General features: G+C 42.1%; 1 protein-coding gene across 2 annotated transcripts in view; it reads right to left on the bottom strand.

Moving 5' to 3' along the window:
- Positions 1 to 993: 993 nt before the first annotated feature.
- The window catches only part of ADGRA1 (adhesion G protein-coupled receptor A1), a 738392-nt gene continuing 717902 nt past the window's right edge, over positions 994 to 21483 (bottom strand). For both annotated transcript variants that reach the window (XM_066601012.1, XM_066601013.1), the window contains 2 exons: positions 18718 to 18813; positions 994 to 4705 (listed from right to left, as the gene is read on the bottom strand). In XM_066601012.1, coding sequence (XP_066457109.1) covers positions 3487 to 4705; positions 18718 to 18813 — 1315 coding nt within the window. In that variant the 3' untranslated portion in view covers positions 994 to 3486. The remainder of the gene's footprint in view (positions 4706 to 18717; positions 18814 to 21483) is intronic.

Raw genomic sequence — 21483 nt, forward strand, 5'->3', positions numbered from 1 at the left:
AATTATGCGCCAATTCTGCATTGTAGCTGAATTCGGCAGTTGTGTCTTTCAGTGCGTCTTCTGGAAATATTCTACTTGCTTGAAAGCACCCAAGAGGACCTGCCATGTCTGCTGATGAGCAGGGTGGACTGCATACCTTTACTGCCAAGTTCCTGCTGAATAATTAAAATAAATAACCCTTGTTATTTGTATAGCCCCAACTTATTACGCAGCACTTTCAAGTAATTTATTTATTACCCCCAACCAAGACCTTGGAAGGATGAAAGGTTGAGTCAACTTTGAGCCGGCTACCTGAACCATGTGGGGATTAAACTTCAGGTTGTGAGCAGGAGCTTAGGACTGCATTCTGCTGCCTTAGCACTCTGCACCACACAAGGAACCAACTCCATTTTTCTTTTTTGCCCTAAAGCCCCCTGCTTACCCTCATAAGTTTCTGTTACATACGAAGCCAGGCATTGATACTCAGTAAGATGGGCATTCTCCATCATTCAGTGTCAATGGATGATGTGATGTTTTATTGGCACTGAGCAGTGGAGACCACCTGCCTAGTGTCGGACACCATATGAAACGGAAGCAGGTATAGGTTAACAGGGGAGTAGAACCAAGAGAAAAATGGCATTGGAGTCAGCGATAATATGGCTGTGTAGGTATGCAGCCCACACTCGCTAATCACTAGATGTGACAGGTTCTCTTTTAACTAGAGTTGTAATCAAAATGATTCAGCCCCATTGCAAATTAGATTTATTTGCCAAATTTACAAACTTTTATTAATTGGCAAAGAAAACAAACAAACAAAAAAACCAAACAAGCTCAACACAACTAATATAACAAGTGGTCTCCAAATTAATAATTTCCACAATCTCAGAATTTGGCAAATAAATGTATTTTGCAAAGGGAATTGAATAATTTTGATTGCAACTGTATATAACAAATACAGAAGATTAAAAACATCCAAAAATGAACCAATAATGCTGTAAAATTCAAAATCACGTGACCGCCGGTTCTTTATATCAGAGATGTTCAATAGATCAAGAGTTTACCTTACAGAGAATATGACTATAGGCCATTTACATGGCACAATTACCATGCAAATAATCATTAGATTGGGTTCTTTTCATGATAATTATTAGGTGTAAATGCATACAACGAGCCAAGGATCAGCGAATAATAATTAGATCATCACTGATTGGATCTTTTACGAGGACCTGAAAATCATTGTCCATCTACTGCTACATTGTTTGGCATAAACAGGTGTCATATGATGTGTCGAATAGAAAGTAGTGGCAGAAGGGTTGACTAGAGGCGCGGTTATGATGCAATGAACCCCCAAAGGAAATCCAAAACTAGTGGTGGTGGGGTCCTTTGCTCAGAACTTCCAGTAATTAGCTGGATTAAAGAACAGCTACAAAGAGTGTGTCTTTTTCTCTGGAGGACCCAACATGCCCCAGAATACATAGACGGCTTACTGATCTTAAAGGGGTTATTCAAAAATGGACTTTTATCCCCTGTCCACAGGAGAGGCGCTAAAAGTCTGATCGATGGGCGTTTCAACATTGAGACCCCCAACTATTCCGAGAACAGGGGTCCCGTGTTATGCACAGTGCCACTTCATTCATCTTCAATTGGAGTGCTGGAGATAGTTCTTGGGATTGGTGGGGTATTAGTGATTAGGCCCATACCAATCAGATGTTTGTCAACCATATTTTGGATAGATTACAAAAGTCAATTTTGGGATAACCCCTGTAATGTTTGATTTGTCCTGTGGTGGTATTGCCATGTTTTCCCAGCAGATTACAAGTGATCTCTGGTGGAAGGGAGCAGGGTGGTCTGTGATCAGCTCATTATCAGCAAAGGCTTCTAACAAAAAGGTGCTGTCAAAAGTGGATATCCCCTTCGATGAAAATCTAAATATATAACTGACTGCGGATTCACAAAGATTGGAGTGAGGAAAAATGGCTTTGCACCAATGATTTTGCGTGGAGCTGTATTATTTCTTTGAGTTCTAGGACCACGAGTAAAAACCTTTAAGAGGACACATCACATCCTCTGATAAGCAAGATAGGCATATACATTTGCAGCCAGGTCCCAACTGAGTCCACTACTACTTTTGTTTTAGCCCCTCTGTTGGGAACCAGAAACTAGTCCACTGTTAAGTTAGTGATTTCCATGCCAAGTGTCAATCAAGAGAAAATGGTAGTCTGCACATTTTTCGTGCACTCCATTCACCCATCTGTCCCAGGTGTTATAGTGACAGTATATAGCCAAGTATTCAGCTTCCCAATGCATTTGAAGGCTTTTGTCCCAAAGAGAGGTGTCTGTTAGAGTTAGGGCCATCCAATAAGATTTGCCTAGACATGGCAAATGGGCCCACCTGTTTTGATCAAAATGCACTAAGAACCTTGCACTTTTTATGTAGCTAGTATAAACAAAGGTTATACAATTTCATCAGATATTAAGTGTGTTTGAGTGCTAAATCACATGTTTCTAATCAATCAAGCATTATGTCATCCATTGACACTTGGAATCAGGGGGGCAAAAACAAGAAGGAATCAGTGGGGACGCATCTGTAAGGGTATGAAGCCTATCCCAATTGTCAGAGGAGAGGACAGGTCCTTTTGAAAGCTACCCTCCATTCCCAGACAAACCGAGATGGCTACACCGCTTCCCTGACAACCTGATGCATCAGTAGTCTTTGATTGGCCACTGCTGATCATCTGAGCAGTGCTGGCCAATCAGAGCAGAGTGTAGTGTCTTAGACTACTAATGCACAGTGTACATCAGGTAGTCGGTGAAACAATTCAACCATGTTGGTTTTTCCGAATTGGAGGGTTATTTGAAGGCCTGCATGGTGACTATCAGAGCTATTAACATTTCTGAAGCAGATGATGTCAGTAGTTGTAAGTGTCTAGCCAACATATAGGTTTGGATATCCAAATAATGACCTCCACTGTGCATAGAGAAAAGTACAATAATATTAGTGGATCGGATGCATTTCCTAATGAAGGTTCTCTCTCTTCCACGTGCATTCGGACAAATATTTTCGGGTTTATGGACAACATAGAAACCAGTGATATCATCTGACAGGAGATACAATAGAAACTCCTATTTGGTTCAATAGTACAATGTGTAGAACATATTAGAAAAATAATTGCAATAATTTATTGTCATGGTAACAGTAGCAAGTGTAACACAGGGAAGTGTGCCGAGAGTTAACACACAAAAAGAAAGAGATATTGCCTCTTCGATCTACTTTGCACCTTTGTGTTCATGGTTCTTTGCAGTACACTTATTGTTATTCCTCTTTAACATGTTATTTTCACAATTGCCACATTATTATCGGTTTCTCTGTATAACAAAACAGAACCAAGCATTGTACATGTACCGGTGTGCTGTACGGACACTCGACAAGTGAATTTAAAAACATGGCGGATGTTTTTTTTTTTTTTTGTCACCAGCGCAGGAAAGACATACGAGCTAGGCCCAGAACTACACAGTAGTTTCATTTCTCCATGGCCCCGTTTTTACGTTTCCTGCATTATCGGAACTATAGATCATGGCTTCATGCATGCTACCCTTGAGTAACCCGTTAGGATTTGTTGTATTAAATGGATATGATTGTCTCCTTGGTTGCATCTCAAAGTGAGTATGGTGCACAGTGTCAGAGTCAGGCATTTTGCCACAACTAAATATTGCAGTACTTGCATCGCTGCTTTCGGGCTGGTTGACGGTTGGGTAAGGGTCGCTTGCTGCACAACAGCCCCGCCTGTGGCCTGTATGGCCCTCGTGTGTACTGTGTGGACTGTCTGTGTGCGAGCTATGGATACTCCCATCAATGCTAGAAGGAATATGGTAAGCATACTCTCTCTCCGCAGCTGACCTATGTCGACTGAAGTAGCGTGGCTTAGTTCTGCTTTTTAGACACCTGTGAACGTGCATGTTAGGTCTGAAAGCACCTTCGTTATGAACATGGATATGAGCTTCGTCTTCCATAAGTTGTTCACAGTGAATCTTTGCACAGCATGGCGTGACTGGCGATAGACAGTTTACGTGGTTCTGCACCGCTTGTAAATTAGTAAGTTTGCAATGACCCACAGAAGGGTGGTTGTACATGGGTGACTTATTAGGGCATGGTGAATCCTGAATGCAGGTCGTATGACCCTGGGCGTCTCCGTTTATGTTCACTTTTGGGCGAGCACTTGGCGGCACTGCATAGGCGTTTCTTTTCGAAGGGCAACAGGACCACCAACAATGCCAAACATCATCTCGCTTTGCACAGTGATGTATTAAAGTGAAGAGGCCTAAAGTTACACAAAATGCTCCATACAAGCAGCTAAAGATCATATCCAAGAAATGCCCTTGAGATACAGCAAGAGCTCCGAAGGTCCAGGTTGCTGTAAATAGAAAGAGGGTGAATGCGGCAGCTCGTAGCTGGGCCTTGAATGAATGCTCATTTTCCAACAGTGAAGATGAAATCATGGAGCAGGTTGCCTGAGCAACTGGCCCGGCTTCAGTTATATGACTGTGACCCATTTCTCCACCTGCCAACCTTTGCTGCTCTTCCGTCCTTTCTTTTAATTCATACTTGCGTTCCGGATGACGCTTTAACTGCACATAGGTACAGAGAAAATAAATACAGGTAACGAGAACAATGAACGCGACAGGGCCGTAGAATGCACCAAGACTTGGCTCCCAAGCCATCCAGCAACTGTGAATAGAAAGAAGAAGGCATACATTAGTGAGATAAAACATAGTAATGTAGTAATCAGCAGATACAGCTCTCAAGTAGATTGGGGGTTTTCTGAGTTGGACAACAAATTGCCCAAAGGGGGCGAAATGTGAGTAGACAATAAAATAAGCATTACTTAGGGCTGACTGAACCAAAGTTTTGATCTCAGATCAACAAGAGTTGATCTGAGATCAAGTAGAAAAACATTGCATCAATAGGGTTTAGCCTATGGTCTTCATTCAAATCTAGGTTCAATTTGATGCCTCGATTTTGGTGGATCAAACCAGTTGAACTTCATTTATCAGCCGACATCCAAGCCGTCGGACTTCCATTTGCTACTGGTAGCATCCATGTTTTTACTATTGCTATAAAAACTGGGAAGATCGTTATGAATGCCTGGAAGATTACTTGACCGCAGTCACCAATCACCATGTATGATACATTTCTTCTAGGTTCAACCTTTGATTGCTGATCGAGTGAACTTGGTTTTGCAAATGTTAGATCAAAAAGTATTAGTGCAAAACATTTTTCTTAAACCAAGTTCAACAGTTGATCGTAGTTTAACTACACCTGGATCAACAGCATAGTTGGTGCAACCCGCCCATACTCATGTATTTTTCCACCATCCTGGTGCTCCCTGCTGGTATCTGTTTACTTGGCTGCAATGACAACGTGCCCATATTCCCACATCAGCACTGCAGTCAATCACTGTCCTCTGAGGTTTTGTGTCATATACCACTAATCAGTCATAAGAGAACTTTTCAAAAGTTTGGCTCGGCCAGTTCACCAAATTTGAGCAAAAAAGTTTGGTACGGACTGAATTAGTTCAAACCTAACCTGAACTTCACCAATATCCTTAAGACTGGTGCCTAACACAGAAGAAGAAGTAGATGAAGAAGGAGGAGGAGGTTCCGCTGAGATGATAAAGAGGAAAGAAAGATTAGGAGGAAGAGGAAAGAGGAGAATGAAGAAGAGGAAGAGGAAAGAAAAAGGTGAAAAACAAGAAGAGAAGAAGGAAGAAGAGGAGGAGGAAGAAGACGAGAAGGAAGAAGAAGAAGGAAGAAGAAGAAGGAAAGAAGAAGGAAGAAAGAAGGAAGAAAGAAGGAAAGAAGAAGGAAAGAAGAAGGAAGAAGGAGGAAGAAGGAAGAAGAAAGAAGAAGAAAGAAGAAGAAAGAAGAAGAAGAAGAAAGGAGAAGAAGAAGGAGAAGGAGAAGAATAAGAATCTTTGGCCAAGACAAACCACTTAAGGTTCAGGTTCGCACCGAACCACAGTTTTATCAAAATTTGACCCAAAACAGGGTTCTCCTGTTTCAGTTTGCTCAACACTACTGCTAAAGCTAATGATTGCCTACAGATTGGAACAGGAGCAATAGGGGGTGGATGAGTAAGTAATGCTTTTATTTGATCACATTCCTCCCGCTATGCAATTTTTTTGCTTAGAAAACCCCTTTAAAAAAATCTGTTGTACCCACCAAACATTCAACATCCAGTGATGGTGCGAACAAGCCACTCTGTGTTAGCCAAGGTATTTAGATACAGGGTTAAGGCAGCCAACTGTATCTTTGCCCCGGGTGAGGGAAAGCCCAGTTACACCTGTGTTACAACCATCCAGGCTGACAGGAAATTGCATGCAATGGTCCGAATTGTTATTATCAACTTTTCTTTGTGCTAGTTTGTTAATAATCAAAACCCGTATTGTATAATGCAATGTAATGCAATATAATACAGATAGGTGAAAATGTGTATAAACATACTGTTGGTGCTACAGAAGGCGATGTATGTGTGAAGCCGCCTTAATTGGCAATTAGGCCCTCAAGATGCCTTTTCCCTTTAACTTTGCATAACCTCCTTAACTATATATGTAGTGCATGTTATTTATATAGCATTAATATATTCCTAGAGGGGGTTCACAATCTCATTACCGGATCTTAAGTCTGCTCACACAGTATGGTTGATTTCACAAGTAAGCACTTATCAGTATTGTGCTTGGAGATTAGGAGGAAAACCATACAAAGTCCATACAAACTGGTTGGAACTCAACTGCTTCCATTTAAAATGAAACATTATGCCTTAGGCCCCCTGTCCACGGGCGTGATTTCGCTGGCGTTGCTATGGAAAGCGACGGCCTCGTTACCATGAGCAGAGAATCATTGCGATTCTCAGCTCGCGGAGGGCAATTTGCAGCATGCTGCGAATTGCCGCGATTCTCAGTGGTCAGCCTATCTGCTCTTGCTCCAGGGCGGCGGCTCCCGCAGCGGAGACCCGCCGAGCGATACCGCAATGCCCGTGGACAGGGGGCCTTATTCAGACGGCTATATTCTCTGTCTGTGTGTTGTCCCTGTATTCCACGGACAGCACACGGACACATTATAGCCTAATACATAATGCACACTGTGCACTGCTTTCTGATTGACAATGGCTGCTCATGTGATCAGTGCTGGCCAATCAGGGAGCAGGTATAGTGCACTGGCCAATCAGGGAGCAGGTATAGTGCACTGGTTACTAACGCTACCAATGCAATGTGGGGATTAGGTAGCCTGCGTTGCAGCTGGGCTGGTATCATCCCCTTGCGATCAGGCCGGGCCAGATTTTAGCTGTATCTATGCCTTTCCTGGTTCTGAGGGGCGTGGTGTCAGGTGAGTGATGTCAGTTCTCACCTGGTTCTAGTTGTCCTGCCCCTTATAGTTCGGCTTTGGCATGACTGCAGCGCTGGTCAATTTAGTATCCCTCTGGGATTGCTGAGGTGCACAGCCTGTTTCTGAAGCTCCTGTTCTTTCCAATGGACTGCTACTAAACTAAGTACCACTGTGGTTATTCCTTGCTACTGTTGCTATTACGATCAGTGTTCCCTGGTAGGGACTTCTTAGTGGCCGTGGTTTGCGTGTGGGTCCGCTCTTTATCAGAGCGATCGGCCTGCCAAATAGGTAGTGGCCCCACCTGTGTAAAGGGTTTTCAAGGATAGACTTTCTCTTTCAGTTTGAATGAAAAGGGCCAAAATATGGGTGGTATTCAAAATGACAAAAAAAGGCGATGTCCCCGTAGACTTCAGCGATCTATTGTTTAACCCAAATTCAGCTAATGGTAAGAACCCCGACCAGTCCTCCTGGTTCTCGGAGATGTAACAGCATAAATATTGTTCCAGGTTCTGGTTACATCCAAACCGGACATGCAGGGCAAACAAACACAAAGAAGGACAACCGTGCGCAAGAATCATAACAAAACCAAAGCACAACCGTGCATAGCAGACATAGAACTAAATAACGCACCAATATAAGCGCCGCCGGGTGCCAACACAGTAGAAAGCAGAAAACGAAAGCGAAAGGGAAAGTATATCCCTAAAAACCCCTTAGGCCGCCTGCACACACCTGGGTCGGACCCGGCATGTGGGATCCCACAGCGGAGTTTAACCCGGTGCCCAGCCTGCGGCCCCAGCGTACCCATCTAGTGTCTTCTCCTCTCTGTTGCAGATGTGCCGGCCGGCGCACATGCGCAGTACAGAATGGCCACGGGATGGACAGCTTCCATTGACTTCAATGGAAGCCGCCCATGTGTAGCCCACACAAAATCGCAGCTTGCTGCGATTTTTCCCCCGTGAGCAGAAAATCGCAAGCGACAATGGGCAGAAAATCATTAATTGCCATAGCATGCTATGGGCTGGATTTGCTGTGGAATCTGGAGGCGGACACCCGCTTTGGATTTTTCAATGCAAATCCTCCCATGTGCAGGAAGCCTTACCTAGATGGGGCCACTACGCAATCGGCAGGCCAATCGCTCTGATAAGGAGGGTCGCTTTAATGAAAGCAGGGATTTCGAAAATGATGGGGATTAGATGAGACTAATCTCTGACTTTTCATCCACTGTAATGTCTGGTGTCGGCATTAGAGACGTTGTGTCATCGTGGTAATTTCAAAACAGAGGTCCAAAATCTGCTGCGGAGTGGCAATTGGGAATGAAGGTGGGTATATTAGGAAGTTTCTTTTTATATGTTCGAAACCCATTATTAAAACGCAGAAATCACCTTTAAACTTTATGTACATAAATCAAAAAATCCATTTCATGTAATGTTGCAGGGTGACAACTTCAGATTATTGTGAATGCATGTACTGTGGTGTATTAGAGTGTAGAATGTGCAAAATATAGAATCTGTTTGTAGCAAGACACGGAAATGTGTTAATGGAGTTTAGTACACGAAAAGCTTCCCTACAGACAGCAATCAGGACAAGGTACAATTTTGTAATATGCACCCCATGCCAATTCTGCTGTGCTGATTGTGACCATTTGTAGCAGCTGCTGGATAGTAGCTCCTCCTGGTCGTCTTGTCTATAAAGCTTTCTATGTGTAGAAATGTTTATTAAGTGCATATAAATCTAAAAAAAAAATTACGCCATGTCCACTACAATACTCTTCTGCATCGGCCACTCCTATTTTCTGCAAGCTCTGCGATCACCATGGGGGGCAGCATTGGGAGTACTGAATATCTATAAAGGAGTTGCCCCATCTAGACTCCTTGCCTTACCAAATATTCCCATCTCATATATTTATGACATATCCACAGGATGTCAGAAATGCCTGATAGATGTGGATTCCACCTCTGAGACTGGCACCTATTGTCAGAATGAGGTTCCTCCAACCCTATCCTGGTCCACCTCCACAGCCACCGGTAGTCTAGATTACAGCAATGGCAGAATTTACTGTTCCACTGTTCCCATGTCTCTAATGGAAGTGAATGGAAGTTACAGAAACAGCGTAGCACAGCAAGCAATACTGTTTTCTCAAGTCCTGAGATGTGGCCTAGGATGGCTTCAGCACCCAGCCAATCCAGGCAGGTGCCGGGACCCATTGAACTTTAGAGGACCCACTTGGTTGGTAATAATCTGATCCTTGGTCTTTGAAATCAATTGTATCTGCATCTTTAAGATGTGGATACAGTTCACTGTGAAAACGGCACTGCAAGAAGCTGAGTGCTTCGTGTACTGAGGACAACGTGATGGAGGCGAGTAAGCTTACTATTTTATATTATTTCTGGGGCATAGTGGGGCCTTATTAAATGCTCAGGTGGCATAGCGGTGCCTTACCAATTGCCCAGAGGGCATAGTGGAGCCTTATTGATTAATCAGGGTGCACAGTGGGGCTTAAAATGACTTGTGAAGCACAGTGGGACCTATAAATGACTCAGGAGGCACAGTGGAACCTATCAATTACCAAGGGTCGCACCAAGGCTTATAAATTACTAAACAGGCAGAAAAGGACATATAAATTATTAAAGGCCCAGAGCAAGGCCTATAAATTACTAAAGGGGCCCACTGTGACCTTGTTGCCCATGGGCCCATGCAAGCCTGGAACCAGCCCTGGATATGGAAATAGCATAACCTGCTGTTCTACGCAGTTAGTCTATTTCTGTAAACCCCATGACCAGTGGCTGTGGCATTATTGCAGCTATGCCAATCTCAGCTGCTTAAGGCCTCCGTCACACGGGCGACAAAGTCGCGCGATTTTGTCACGTTGCTACAATGCTACAAATCACATTTACGTGTAGCCCATGCTTTCCTATGGGTTCCTTCACACATGCAAGGTTTGGTAGCATGCAACAACCCGACACAAAAACCTCACGGGTCCGGCGAAATGCCCGCGACTCGTGAGGTTTTGTAGCCCATTTTTCTCTATGGAGCCTTCCTCTCTGTTGCATCGCATTGCACGAAAACGCGATTTTCGTGCGATGCGATGCAACTTTAACAGTAGGAAATCCTATGGTCAAAGCCCTAATCTAAGCCCTACATGGAAAAATAAAAATAAAACAGATACATCATCTTAGAAGCGCTTGCCGCAGCCTCAGCTTCTGCTTGGGTCCCGGCACTGTTTCTCCTCTTCATCTTCTGGCCGGGGATTGAAAAATCTCCACCTTCTGGAAGCGCTGGAGGTGATTGGCTGATGCTTAGCCAATCACAGCCAGTGCTCTATGAATGTCTGTGATTGAACCAATCACAGCCATTCATCGAGCACTGGCTGTGATTGGCTAAACATCAGCCACTCATAGCCAGCTCTTCCAGCAGCAGGGGATTTTTCAATCCCCGGCCAGAAGATGAAGAAGATGATCAGTGCCAGGACCCGGGGAGAAGCTGCGGCGGCACCCCAGACAGCGCGGGAGAGGTAATGTATACTTTTTTCTTCTTCTTCAGTTACAGCTTATTTTCGGGGTAGGGCTTATATTTCAAGCCCCACCCTACCCCCGGACATCCTGGCATGTGATGCTACAAAGTCGCGCGACTTTGTAGCGCTACAAAATTGCTGTATTGCCACGAGAAGATGCAGCAATATTGCACGGTGCAGGGATGCGATATCGCTGCGATTTTCTCGTAGCGATGCCGTGTCGCTCGTGTGAAGCTGTATATAATTGTATACACTTCTATTACACCCGCATCTACACTCATTAATCAGAGCTGCAGACAGCTTTGTAGTAGATTCTGATTACTTTTCTACGTGTCACTTCGAATCACCTAAGAAAAAGTTTTATGGCACAGAAATAGTTCTGTGGTTTTTTTGATAGTTCTTTGTCCTGAATTCCAAGACCCCGGGACACACTAATCATTTCGGAGATTGTTATGCTGTTTCAGATGTAATCTTCTCCCTCAGTCTTCCTATAAAGCAGCTACCATTGAGAGATTGACGTCTTTTCACTTTATGCTCGCGACTCAGTCTCCTTTCATTGGAGTAATCAGTAACCTGAAGGACGCCATATTTCAGCATGCCAAGTTCCCTGCCACTATATTATATGTCTGCCAATAAGCAAATAATAACAGGGAAATATATTATTTTAATTGTGCTACAAAATTCATTGTGATATAAGCAATAAAATCTCCAGAAGCTGATATACAATAACCCGTACAACATAAATGTATTATACAGGCTGTTGTCAAAAAGACCCATCCGGCGCTATATCTCAATACTGGTGTCCTAGATAGAGATGACAATAGTGTACTTGAATAGGAAGGCATGGATGCGCTATATGTTGTTATGGTGTACAGGCCGCTAGGGCCCCGGAATATGGATTTCAATTTTGTGTTGTGGCCCCTGGAAGAGATAGAGAGTAAACACAAGTGCAAAGTTGAAGAGTAGCATGTGAGAAGCAGAAATCCACTTTCTGTGTCTCTCTAAGTCTTGCCAGAACGCTGCTATGACTGAAGTAAGGAAAGCGAACTCAGTGGCCTCCTTCCGCCATAATGGCAAGTGCATGTATTGCACCCCACCTTGGATAAACCTGACCTTAGAGTAGTGTTTAGGGTCCATAGGAGCTGACAGGTTCCCATTAAGTCCATTTCCAGGCATATTTGCATAAGCCCGCTTTCACATGGGTGTGTTCTCACAGCGATATCGCAATTTTGTGTCACTACAAAGTCCTGTGACTTTCTAGTGCTCTTTTGCAGGGATTTGCTTTAGTCTTTCTATTATTATGAGCTTGGTTCTGTGGCTGTATTTATGTTATGTACTTGGTACTGGTATTTTATTTATGTAATGACTGATTCTCGTGCTGTATTTATGTTATGAGGTTGGTTCTGGTACTGTATTTATGTATTGATGTTGGTTATGGTATGTATACCTTATGAGCTGGGTTCTGGTACTGTTTTTATGTACTTAGCTTGGTTCAGGTATAGTATTTATTTTTTGAGTTTGGCTCTGGTACAGTATTTATGTCATAAGCTTGGTTCTGGTGCAATATTTATGCATGAGTTTGGTTCGGGTGCTGTATTTATATTATGAGCTTGCTTCTGGTACTGTTTTGTTTAATGTACTTAGCTTGGTTCTAGTGCAGTATTTATGTTATGAGCTTGGCTTTGGTACAGTATTTATGTTATAAGCTTGGTTTTGATTCTGTATTTTTGTTATAAGCTTGGCTCTGGTACAATATTAATGTACTAAGCTTGGTTCTGGTGCTGTATTTAAGTTATGAGCTTGGCCCTGGTGCATGGTTTGTGTTATGAGCTTGGTTCCGGTGCTCTATTTATGTAAGCTTCCTTCTGGTAAAGCATGCATTCATTGAGCTGTTCTTGTGTGGATATGTTATCCTGCTCCTTCATCCATAAGCACAATACAAGCATACTGCCTATCAGCGCAATATATATAGTTCTTTTGGTTATGACTGGATGTGGGAAGTGGGGGGGGGGGCATGGTGCAAAAAAAATCAGCAAAGGGTGCCATCCAGCACGGACCTGGATCAGCACACAGCGTCTCAACATTCTAACATTAAGACAAGTGCAGCCATCAGGTGCCTCTATAAAAGATTAAAAAATATTATTTTCAGACTTTCTTGGTTTAGTTTATAGGTTGTTGTCAAAAACTAGCCAAGGACAATAATCTCTAGCACTATAGAGTAATATGAAGTGGTTGGGTGTTTTCTAGTGAGCGATTGCATCCCTTCATAGGACTAATGCGACCATCATTATAATGACTTTAAAATGATTTGGAGCGTGACGCTCATTGGGTTAGCGCATTATTAATTGTGTGCCAACAAGTGCTAATTTTACACTTGGGAAGCTGATGGCCGCATTGCGATGCCTGCATATAGCCAGGTCCTGAGCGTCCATCACACGCCTTTCTTGATGAATGCTTCTTACATTACAAACTTGTACAGCTAGGTGTTGATAAAATAGAAAGATGAAACAAATGTTTTGACTTTGCTTTTACTTCTCTTTGTTTACAATCAATTTCCTTTTTTTTTTACCTTCAGAGTAACATTAAGGAGACTTATAAGTTTCAATCGAAAACAAGTAACAGCAAAGAAAGCAAAACAACAAATGTAGCAAAAGCAAACGAATGTAGAAGGGTTTTAGGATTTTATACTATGTGTAATACAACCACAAACCAGAATGCAGATTTACAATTTTATATTTAGCTATTTTCTCACAGGCTACGGCTTCTATTTCAATTGATCAGAACCCTAAGGCCTGCCATGGTGCATATAGGGGGTTGTGGACACAACTAGCTCACCGCAGTAAGGACTTCCCTTTATGTACTAATCCAAAGTTTTCTCTTCACTTGTAGGTAAAAACCAGAATAACTATTTTCTAATAATCTGCTTTCTATCTACCGGTATCTATCTATCTATCTATCTATCTATCTATCTATCTATCTATCTATCTATCTATCTATCTATCTATCTATCTATCTATCTATTTATCCTCACTCACTCACTGACTCAGTCACTGACTCACTTGCCACTAATTCTCTAACTTCCGGTGTCGTACAGACATGAAATTTGGCATGACCGTTCTTTAGGTCCTAAATAAGAAAATTAAAGGGGTCACAACTTGATTATTTAATGCTAAGTGCAAAAGTATTGGCAACACTGTGTAATGTACCTAATCTAATTGATTAACTTTCTGGTGTCGTATAAACCTAAAATTTGGCATGACCATTCTTTAGGTTCTAAATAGGAAAAGTTGAAGGGTCACAACTCGATTATTCCATGCTAAGTACAAACGTTTTGGCACCCCTGTGTACAACCAGCGTCCTCCCTGAGGAAGAGTAGGAATATATGTATAAAGACAGTCGCTAATACACCAGCCGATCAATCCATCCACACACCCGCAATGAAGTGCTTATGCAACAGCATATGCATCGCATGGGCTGGGACTGACACCGTAATGATCTAGTTTTTGTTCCTGTCTCTTCAAGTTTTCATTTAAGTTTCCTGAGATTATCAAAGTACTTAACCTGTTAAATTACACTGTCTATAGATGGTCATATACAGACAAATGTCTCATCTACAGAAATACCCCAATTTCAAATGCAGTACTCATAATCCTGCCATCTACTTATTGTGGTAACCATTGTTATTCATCTTGTGCACCCAATGAATGGCCATCCTCTCAGGTACTCTCTGTGTAACTGTCTTTTCTAGAGTATTCCTATTAGGTTATGTACTTTCTAATGCATACTTCTGATGTGCTTAACCTTGTTCAAAAACATGTTGTTTTTTAACCCCTTCGTAACCAACCTATTTTGTATCTAAAGCACCAAGTGATTTTTATTGTCTCATTGCAAAAGCCATATAGCCGTATGAGAAATAGTTTTTTGTAGGAGTTGTATTTTTTTGATGGACCCACTTAAAGAAAAACAATTGGTTCTGCATTGGCGCATTCTGAGACCGCATTTTTTATTTTTCTGGCAGTGGAGCTCTGTGGGGTCTTATTTTTTTGCAGAAAGAGTTATAATTTTTATTCTTACTGTTTTGGGATGCATGTGATTTCGGATTACTTTTTACTGCATTTTTTGGGAGGTGAATTAACGAAAGAGCAATTCTGGCATTAACTTTAAAAATGGCGCTCACCAGGCAAGATAAAAATAACAAAATATTTTCATTGTTTGGGTCAATACGAATGTGGTAATACCTATGGTGTGTAGCTTTTGTACATTTTCTTACAGTATTTTATTAATTTAAGAAGGTTTTTTGTGTGGGGGTAATGTGCGTTTTTTGTTTTTTTTTTATTAAACTCGTTTGATTGTTAGGATAGTATACTGCATTACTTAAGTAGTGCATTCTACTTTGCCTATGACATCAGCCTTTTAAACTCTGTGGGAGGTCTCCTACTGCCATGATAACTTATTGGTACCTTGTGATGATATTGCAGGGTCCTGATGGGTGACAGGAGGAGCTACCTACTCTATAGTCTATTTACATGCTGTGGTTGCTATTAATTGCAGCATATAAGGTGTTACACTGCCAGGATCTGAGGTTTCTCCTCTCCTGGCAGTTAGAGCAGGAGCCTGGCTGTCAGTAGTAGGTTTGAAGCCCATTATTTAGGTCAATAAAAAGGTATATTGGTCGTCACTAAGAGCTAAAGTAAGGTTGTAACAATGTAGTGCTGCTTCTTCGCATCCAGTACATGCCTGAATTTGAGGCTTGAGGTCTGGCCCCTGAAACATTGTCATCTTCTTGTGCTTGTATTACTGTGCTCCTTCAACAACAGTATACACTTTGCATTGTTTTCAGCAAAGTACAATCAGTTCGCCAAACTTTGGCAAAAAGTTTGGTTCGGTCCAAATTAGTTTGAACCGAAGCAGAACTTCGCCAATACCACTAAAATTGATGCATATCATGGTGGTGGTCCTGTGGATAGTCCTAGGTTCAAATCTTCTTCTCCTCTGCTGGAGAAGGCAGAAGGAGAAATATTGTGGCTCAGTGGTTACCACTGTTGACATGTAACGCTGGGGTCCTAGGTTTAAACGTGACCAAGAACAGCATCTACATGGAGTTTGTATGTTCTCCCTGTTTTTCATTATGATCACCTTTATTTATATAGCACATATATATTATGCAGTGCTTTACATTACTTGATATTTTATGTCCCCGCCGAGGCGCACAATCTATATTCACCTATCAATATGTTTGTGGAGTGTGAGAGGAAACCCACACAAACACAGGGAGAACGTACGAACTTAATGCAGATGTTGTCCTTGGTCAAGCTTGAACCTAGGACCCCAGCGGTATAAGACAACAATGGTAACTATTGAGCCACCATGCTTTTCCTTCTTCAGAGGAGGAGATAGATGATGAGGAGAAAGATGATGACGAGGAGAATATCTCCTTTTCCTCCTCCTTTCTTTTATTCCCTCTTTTCCTTCTCCTCCTCTCCAAGCTTGACCACGGACCACATCTGCATGGAGTTTGTATGTTCTCCTTGTGTTAATGTGGGTTTCCTCATTAAACATATTAATAGGTTAATAATATAGATTGTGAGTCTCAGTGGGTACATAAAATATCATGTAACTTAAAGCTCTGCATAATATATATGTGTTATATAAATAAAGGTGATTATACTGAAACACAGGGAGAACATACAAACTCCATGCTGATGTTTTGCTTGGTCAGATTTGAACCTAGGACTCTAGCACTACAAAGCCACAGGATCACCACTTTCTTCTAGTGAGTTTGGCAAGAAGAAATCACTCAAAGTTCAGCTTTGCTCCAAACGTTTAGCAAAATTCAATCTGAAACAGGTTTTGACTGGTTCAGTTTGCTCAACACTAATTGTAACTATGCACAGTATTGTTACAATAATATATAGTATGGTTGTCAAACTACTAAGGACCACTTGTCCGTTAGTATGTATGCATGTGTGTAGCTGCTTCTCATGCTCCGCCCCCGGTGACGTCATCGCTCTGCCCCTGGTGACATCATCACAGGTCCTACAACATATATAAAACACAGAGCCTGACTGACAGAAGAACAACAAAGTTGTGTGTGTAATTTGTGGGGTCAGGATGGATGTAGTAGAGCTGTGTGTGTAATGTGCTGTGTGTGTAATGTGAGGGGTCAAGATGGATGTAGTAAAGCTGTATGTGTAATGTGATGTGTGTGTGATGTGTGGGGTCCTGATGGATGTAGTACTGCTGTGTGTGTAATGTGTGGGGTCAGGATGGATGTGGTACAGATGTGTGTGTAATGTGTGGGGTCAGGATGGATGTAGTACAGCTGTGTGTGTAATGTGTGGGGTCAGGATGGATGTAGTACAGCTGTGTGTGTAATGTGTGGGAATCTGGATGGATGTAGTAGAGCTGTGTGTGTGATGTATGGGTATTAGAGATGAGAGCGAGCATACTTGGTAAGGTGATTTACTCGAGAGAGAGCATCGCCTTTTTCGAGTACCTGCTGGCTCGTCCCTGAAGATTCGGAGGGGCCACGGGGGTCGGGGGCGGTGCGGGGCAGCGGGGGGAGCAGGGAGAAGAGTGAGAGAGATCCCTCTCTCCCCCCCCGATCCCCTACGCAACCCCCCACGGCCCTTCAGAATCTTCAGGGACAAGCCAGCAGGTACTCGAAAAAGGCAATGCTCTCTCGAGTATATCGTCTTACCGAGCATGCTCGCTCACCTCTAGTGGGAATCATAATGGATGTACCATGTAGTAGAGCTGTGTGTGTGATGTACCATGTACCACAGCTGTGTGGCGTATTGTGCCACCAGAAACACTGGTACTATAATTTCCTAATAATTACTAGTAGTAATATACAATACATGTGTAACAATGTGCAGTAGGGTTATAGTAATGCGCAGTGAGGTTGTAACAATGTACAGTGTGGTGGTAAGAATATGCAGAAAGATTGTAACAATGTTTGTAAAAGTCTGTTCATAGTGTTATTTCTAAGAGTATGTTTACACCCGAGTAATTACTACGAATTTCCACACAAATCCACAGCATTTACAGTACGAGCCATGTAGATGAGATTTAACAAATCTCACCCCCATGGTATGCAAAAATCCCACATGGAGTCTGCAGTGGAATTGACATATGCTGCGGACTGTAAATCTGCAACATGTCAATTGTTTGCTGCGGATTTAAGCACCAACTCAAATTTTATTGCTGCAGATTAACTGCACATTCGGACCACGTTCACACGGGCTGCAAAATCGCATGATTTTCCGGCAATGCGAAAACACGTTTGTGAAACCCATGGTTTTCTTCACATTGGCGATCTTTTCACTGATGCTATGTTGCGAGAAAGAAAAATCACGGCATGTTCTATCTTTTTACGTTTTTTAAAAAATCTCCCATGTTTCCATATGGAGCCTCCTTATTTATCGCATTGCATGAAAATTGCGATGCAATTTTAACATTAGAAGCTCTGATTGACTTTCGCGATAAAAGAAATCGCTCGATCTTATCGCGGGTGGCAGCGATGCAATGCGAGATTATTCTCAAGAACAAGCATCGCTGATGCTACAAAACTTCGGGAACAAAGTTGCAATATCGTCATGATTTTGTAGCGGCGATATCGCGATCGCCCGTGTGTAGGAGGCTTCACTGTGGATTTTCCACTGTTGAAAACCTGCAGCGAACATTACCCATGTGACCGTACCATTATAATGCTACTTACTCTACAATGAATGCATCTATAGTACACAATACCATTCAAGATGTAAAATAATCAATAGGGCTGAAGACGAGAACACAGAACAGAAACTGATTTTAGGACATCACATTCCTCCATCATTACTTACTAAGGCGCATTGTCTTCATTTCCATAATTTTTTAGGTTGGTTGCAGCAGTAATTCCACAAATAATAAAGGGGACACCACCACTTATAAGATAAAACCTGTTGGAAGAGAACACAGGTATGCCATGAGTATATGCAATGGTGGAAATATACCATTTACACAGTGAAATGCAGACAAGTATTTAACATTTCTATTAATTGAAAGAGGGTTTTTTTTTCCAAGTGATATACTGGGTTTTATATCTTATTTATTGAATATGCCATCAATGTTGGACTGGTGGAGGTCTGACCACTGGGATTTTCATTGATCCATAAAATGTGTCATCTGGCAGAAATCCTTGTGCATTTTTGATTACTGCAGAAGGTCCCTTAAGCATCGTTTGTAGGAAATCCCTCAGTGTTTAATGCTCCCTTCTTCTCTTTCCTGCTTCAACATCTCCTGTGGTTTATGGACTGACTGGCTGTCAGGGAGGTGTTTTCCCTAGCTGTCCAATCGGCCATATCAGATGTGTATTTATTCTGGTCCCGCCCATACATGGGTACCAGTTATTCTCCTTTGTGCATGCATGCTGTTCAGATCCATGTCTGCATACAGTTATGTCCATGTCTGAGTTCAGTCTTGTTTGTTCTCCCTCCATTCAAAGTGTTGTTGGGGACCTAAGTCCTTTTCAGTTTGTTCCCTCCATCTGATCAGTTGTATGCTATGTACAACTGTGCTTTTTAACTCAGTTTGGGGTTTATTCACCATTTCCTAGCTTAGTTAGCATTTCCATCCACTGTATATTCTTCCCCATCCTCCATCTAGGGACAGGTGAGGTCCCCTAGATTCAAGACGTGCTGCCGTCCTTATTGGGGTGATCACCCTGCAAAAGTTGGTTAGAGATAGTATTCCCTCTCCTATGTTTTGTAACTGTTTTATGACCACTTTTGTGTTTCCCTCTTTTTTAGGTGATATAATACATCTACAAATTGGTTCATTATGGGCATTAATTATGTCTTGGTTTAACATGTTGGAGACATCTGTGAGGGTTGCTGTACTTGTGTTCTATGCGAACATAACACCGCCCTTTTGTCGTTAATGTAGAGTTAGGAACACTGAATGAGAGCTGAAGGTGCATGTCAAATGGAAGAGCACAGCAAGCCCATCTCTTCAGTAGTCAGATGGATCCCAACAGTTGGACACCCAATGGATCAGACATTTATGTAATTGGGAAGCCATAAATATATATGGTGCCAATCCAAATGGAAATAAGTGTTAAGGTGTTCTCTTTGGATAACCCCTTTATATAAATTGGGGATCTGAATACTTCGACCCCCATTACTCATGAGAAAAGGGCTTCTATGTCCTCTTTATGAATGGAATGGCAGTCAAGCATGCGCTGTAGCTCACTCTTCTACAGAGCTGCTGAGCGGAGAGGCTGTCCTTCCTTCCTTCCTGGAAGTCAGATCCTGCGTTGAAGATGGCACATGTGTAGAAGATGGCACATGCGTAGAAGGTGGCACATGTTTAGAAGAATGACATGAATCTGCCCATAGCAGGGCTAAACAACCTGTGCATGCACCAGTCCATGATTTCATGGTGCATGCGCAAGATTTCTATTGTCCCGTGGATGGCGTAGGAAATGTCATCTATGTCACTGTGCCAGAAAGGGTCCGGGCTATGGAGCAAAGTATGGGGAGCAGAGATGGCCCAGACTGACCAACCAAAATGTTTGGTGCTATTTGCACCAAACATTTTGGTTGGTCAGCCTGGGCCATCTCTGTAAAAGAATTGTAAAAGTTCATTTTTCAAGGTATACTTGATTCACGCACTATAGCAAAATAAGATTTGGGCACACCTCTATCGGTCTACAGCTGTAATTGCTTTAACTTGCTGAGAAGCTGACAGGTTCTTTTTAAGGGGTTAAAAGAGTTGTCTCCTTATGTCAGATCATCTCCATATCCCCATCCGGCCTTATGGATGCCATTATTGGGGAGGAGGGTCAAATCAGGGGAGCCCCTGCACACACGGGTCTGTCTACGGTTGCTGTTTTTGTCTGGAATGGTCCATTATATCAGTATAATCAGCCATCAATAGACTTGTTTAACGCTTTTTGCAATATTACTGTAACCTTCATACGGATAATTAAACGCTGCCACCTGCGGCACAACATAACAGAAAGCCATGGAATAAGCCGCTCTAAAATTTCAGGAATGAAACACCTTTGAAAGAGATTCTTTGTTGTTCTCTAGCAATGTGCTGCTAATTTACTTTTCAAGCCCACATACTTTCATGAGCGGTAAGGCAGATCTGTCAGCGCACCGCAAAACGAACCGAATATCGGAATTATCCACAAACTATTTAAAAAAAACAACAAAATTAACTTGTGTAATTACCTTATATACAAACTGCCCAAACTGATAGCTTGCTTTTTATAGTTCCATGTACTGTATATACACATATCAGGACAATCTCTATGTGTCTGCATACCCGAACAAAGCAAGATACTGATATACTGTGTTATATAAGTAAAGACAATTACCGTACAGGATATATACATGTCTGGAAATGTAGCTATGACAACCGGAATGGAAATATCCACTGTATATTGCTCGCTTCACTCAAAGAACTGGATCATGATGCATAATACAAATAAGGTATACTATCTATCTATCTATCTATCTATCTATCTATCTATCTATCTCTCTATCTATCTCATATCTATCTCATATCTATCCATCTCATATCTATCTATCTATGTATCTATCAATCTATCTATCTATCAATCT

The sequence above is a fragment of the Eleutherodactylus coqui genome, chromosome 4, assembly GCF_035609145.1.
Source record: "Eleutherodactylus coqui strain aEleCoq1 chromosome 4, aEleCoq1.hap1, whole genome shotgun sequence".
Lineage (NCBI taxonomy): Eukaryota > Metazoa > Chordata > Amphibia > Anura > Eleutherodactylidae > Eleutherodactylus > Eleutherodactylus coqui.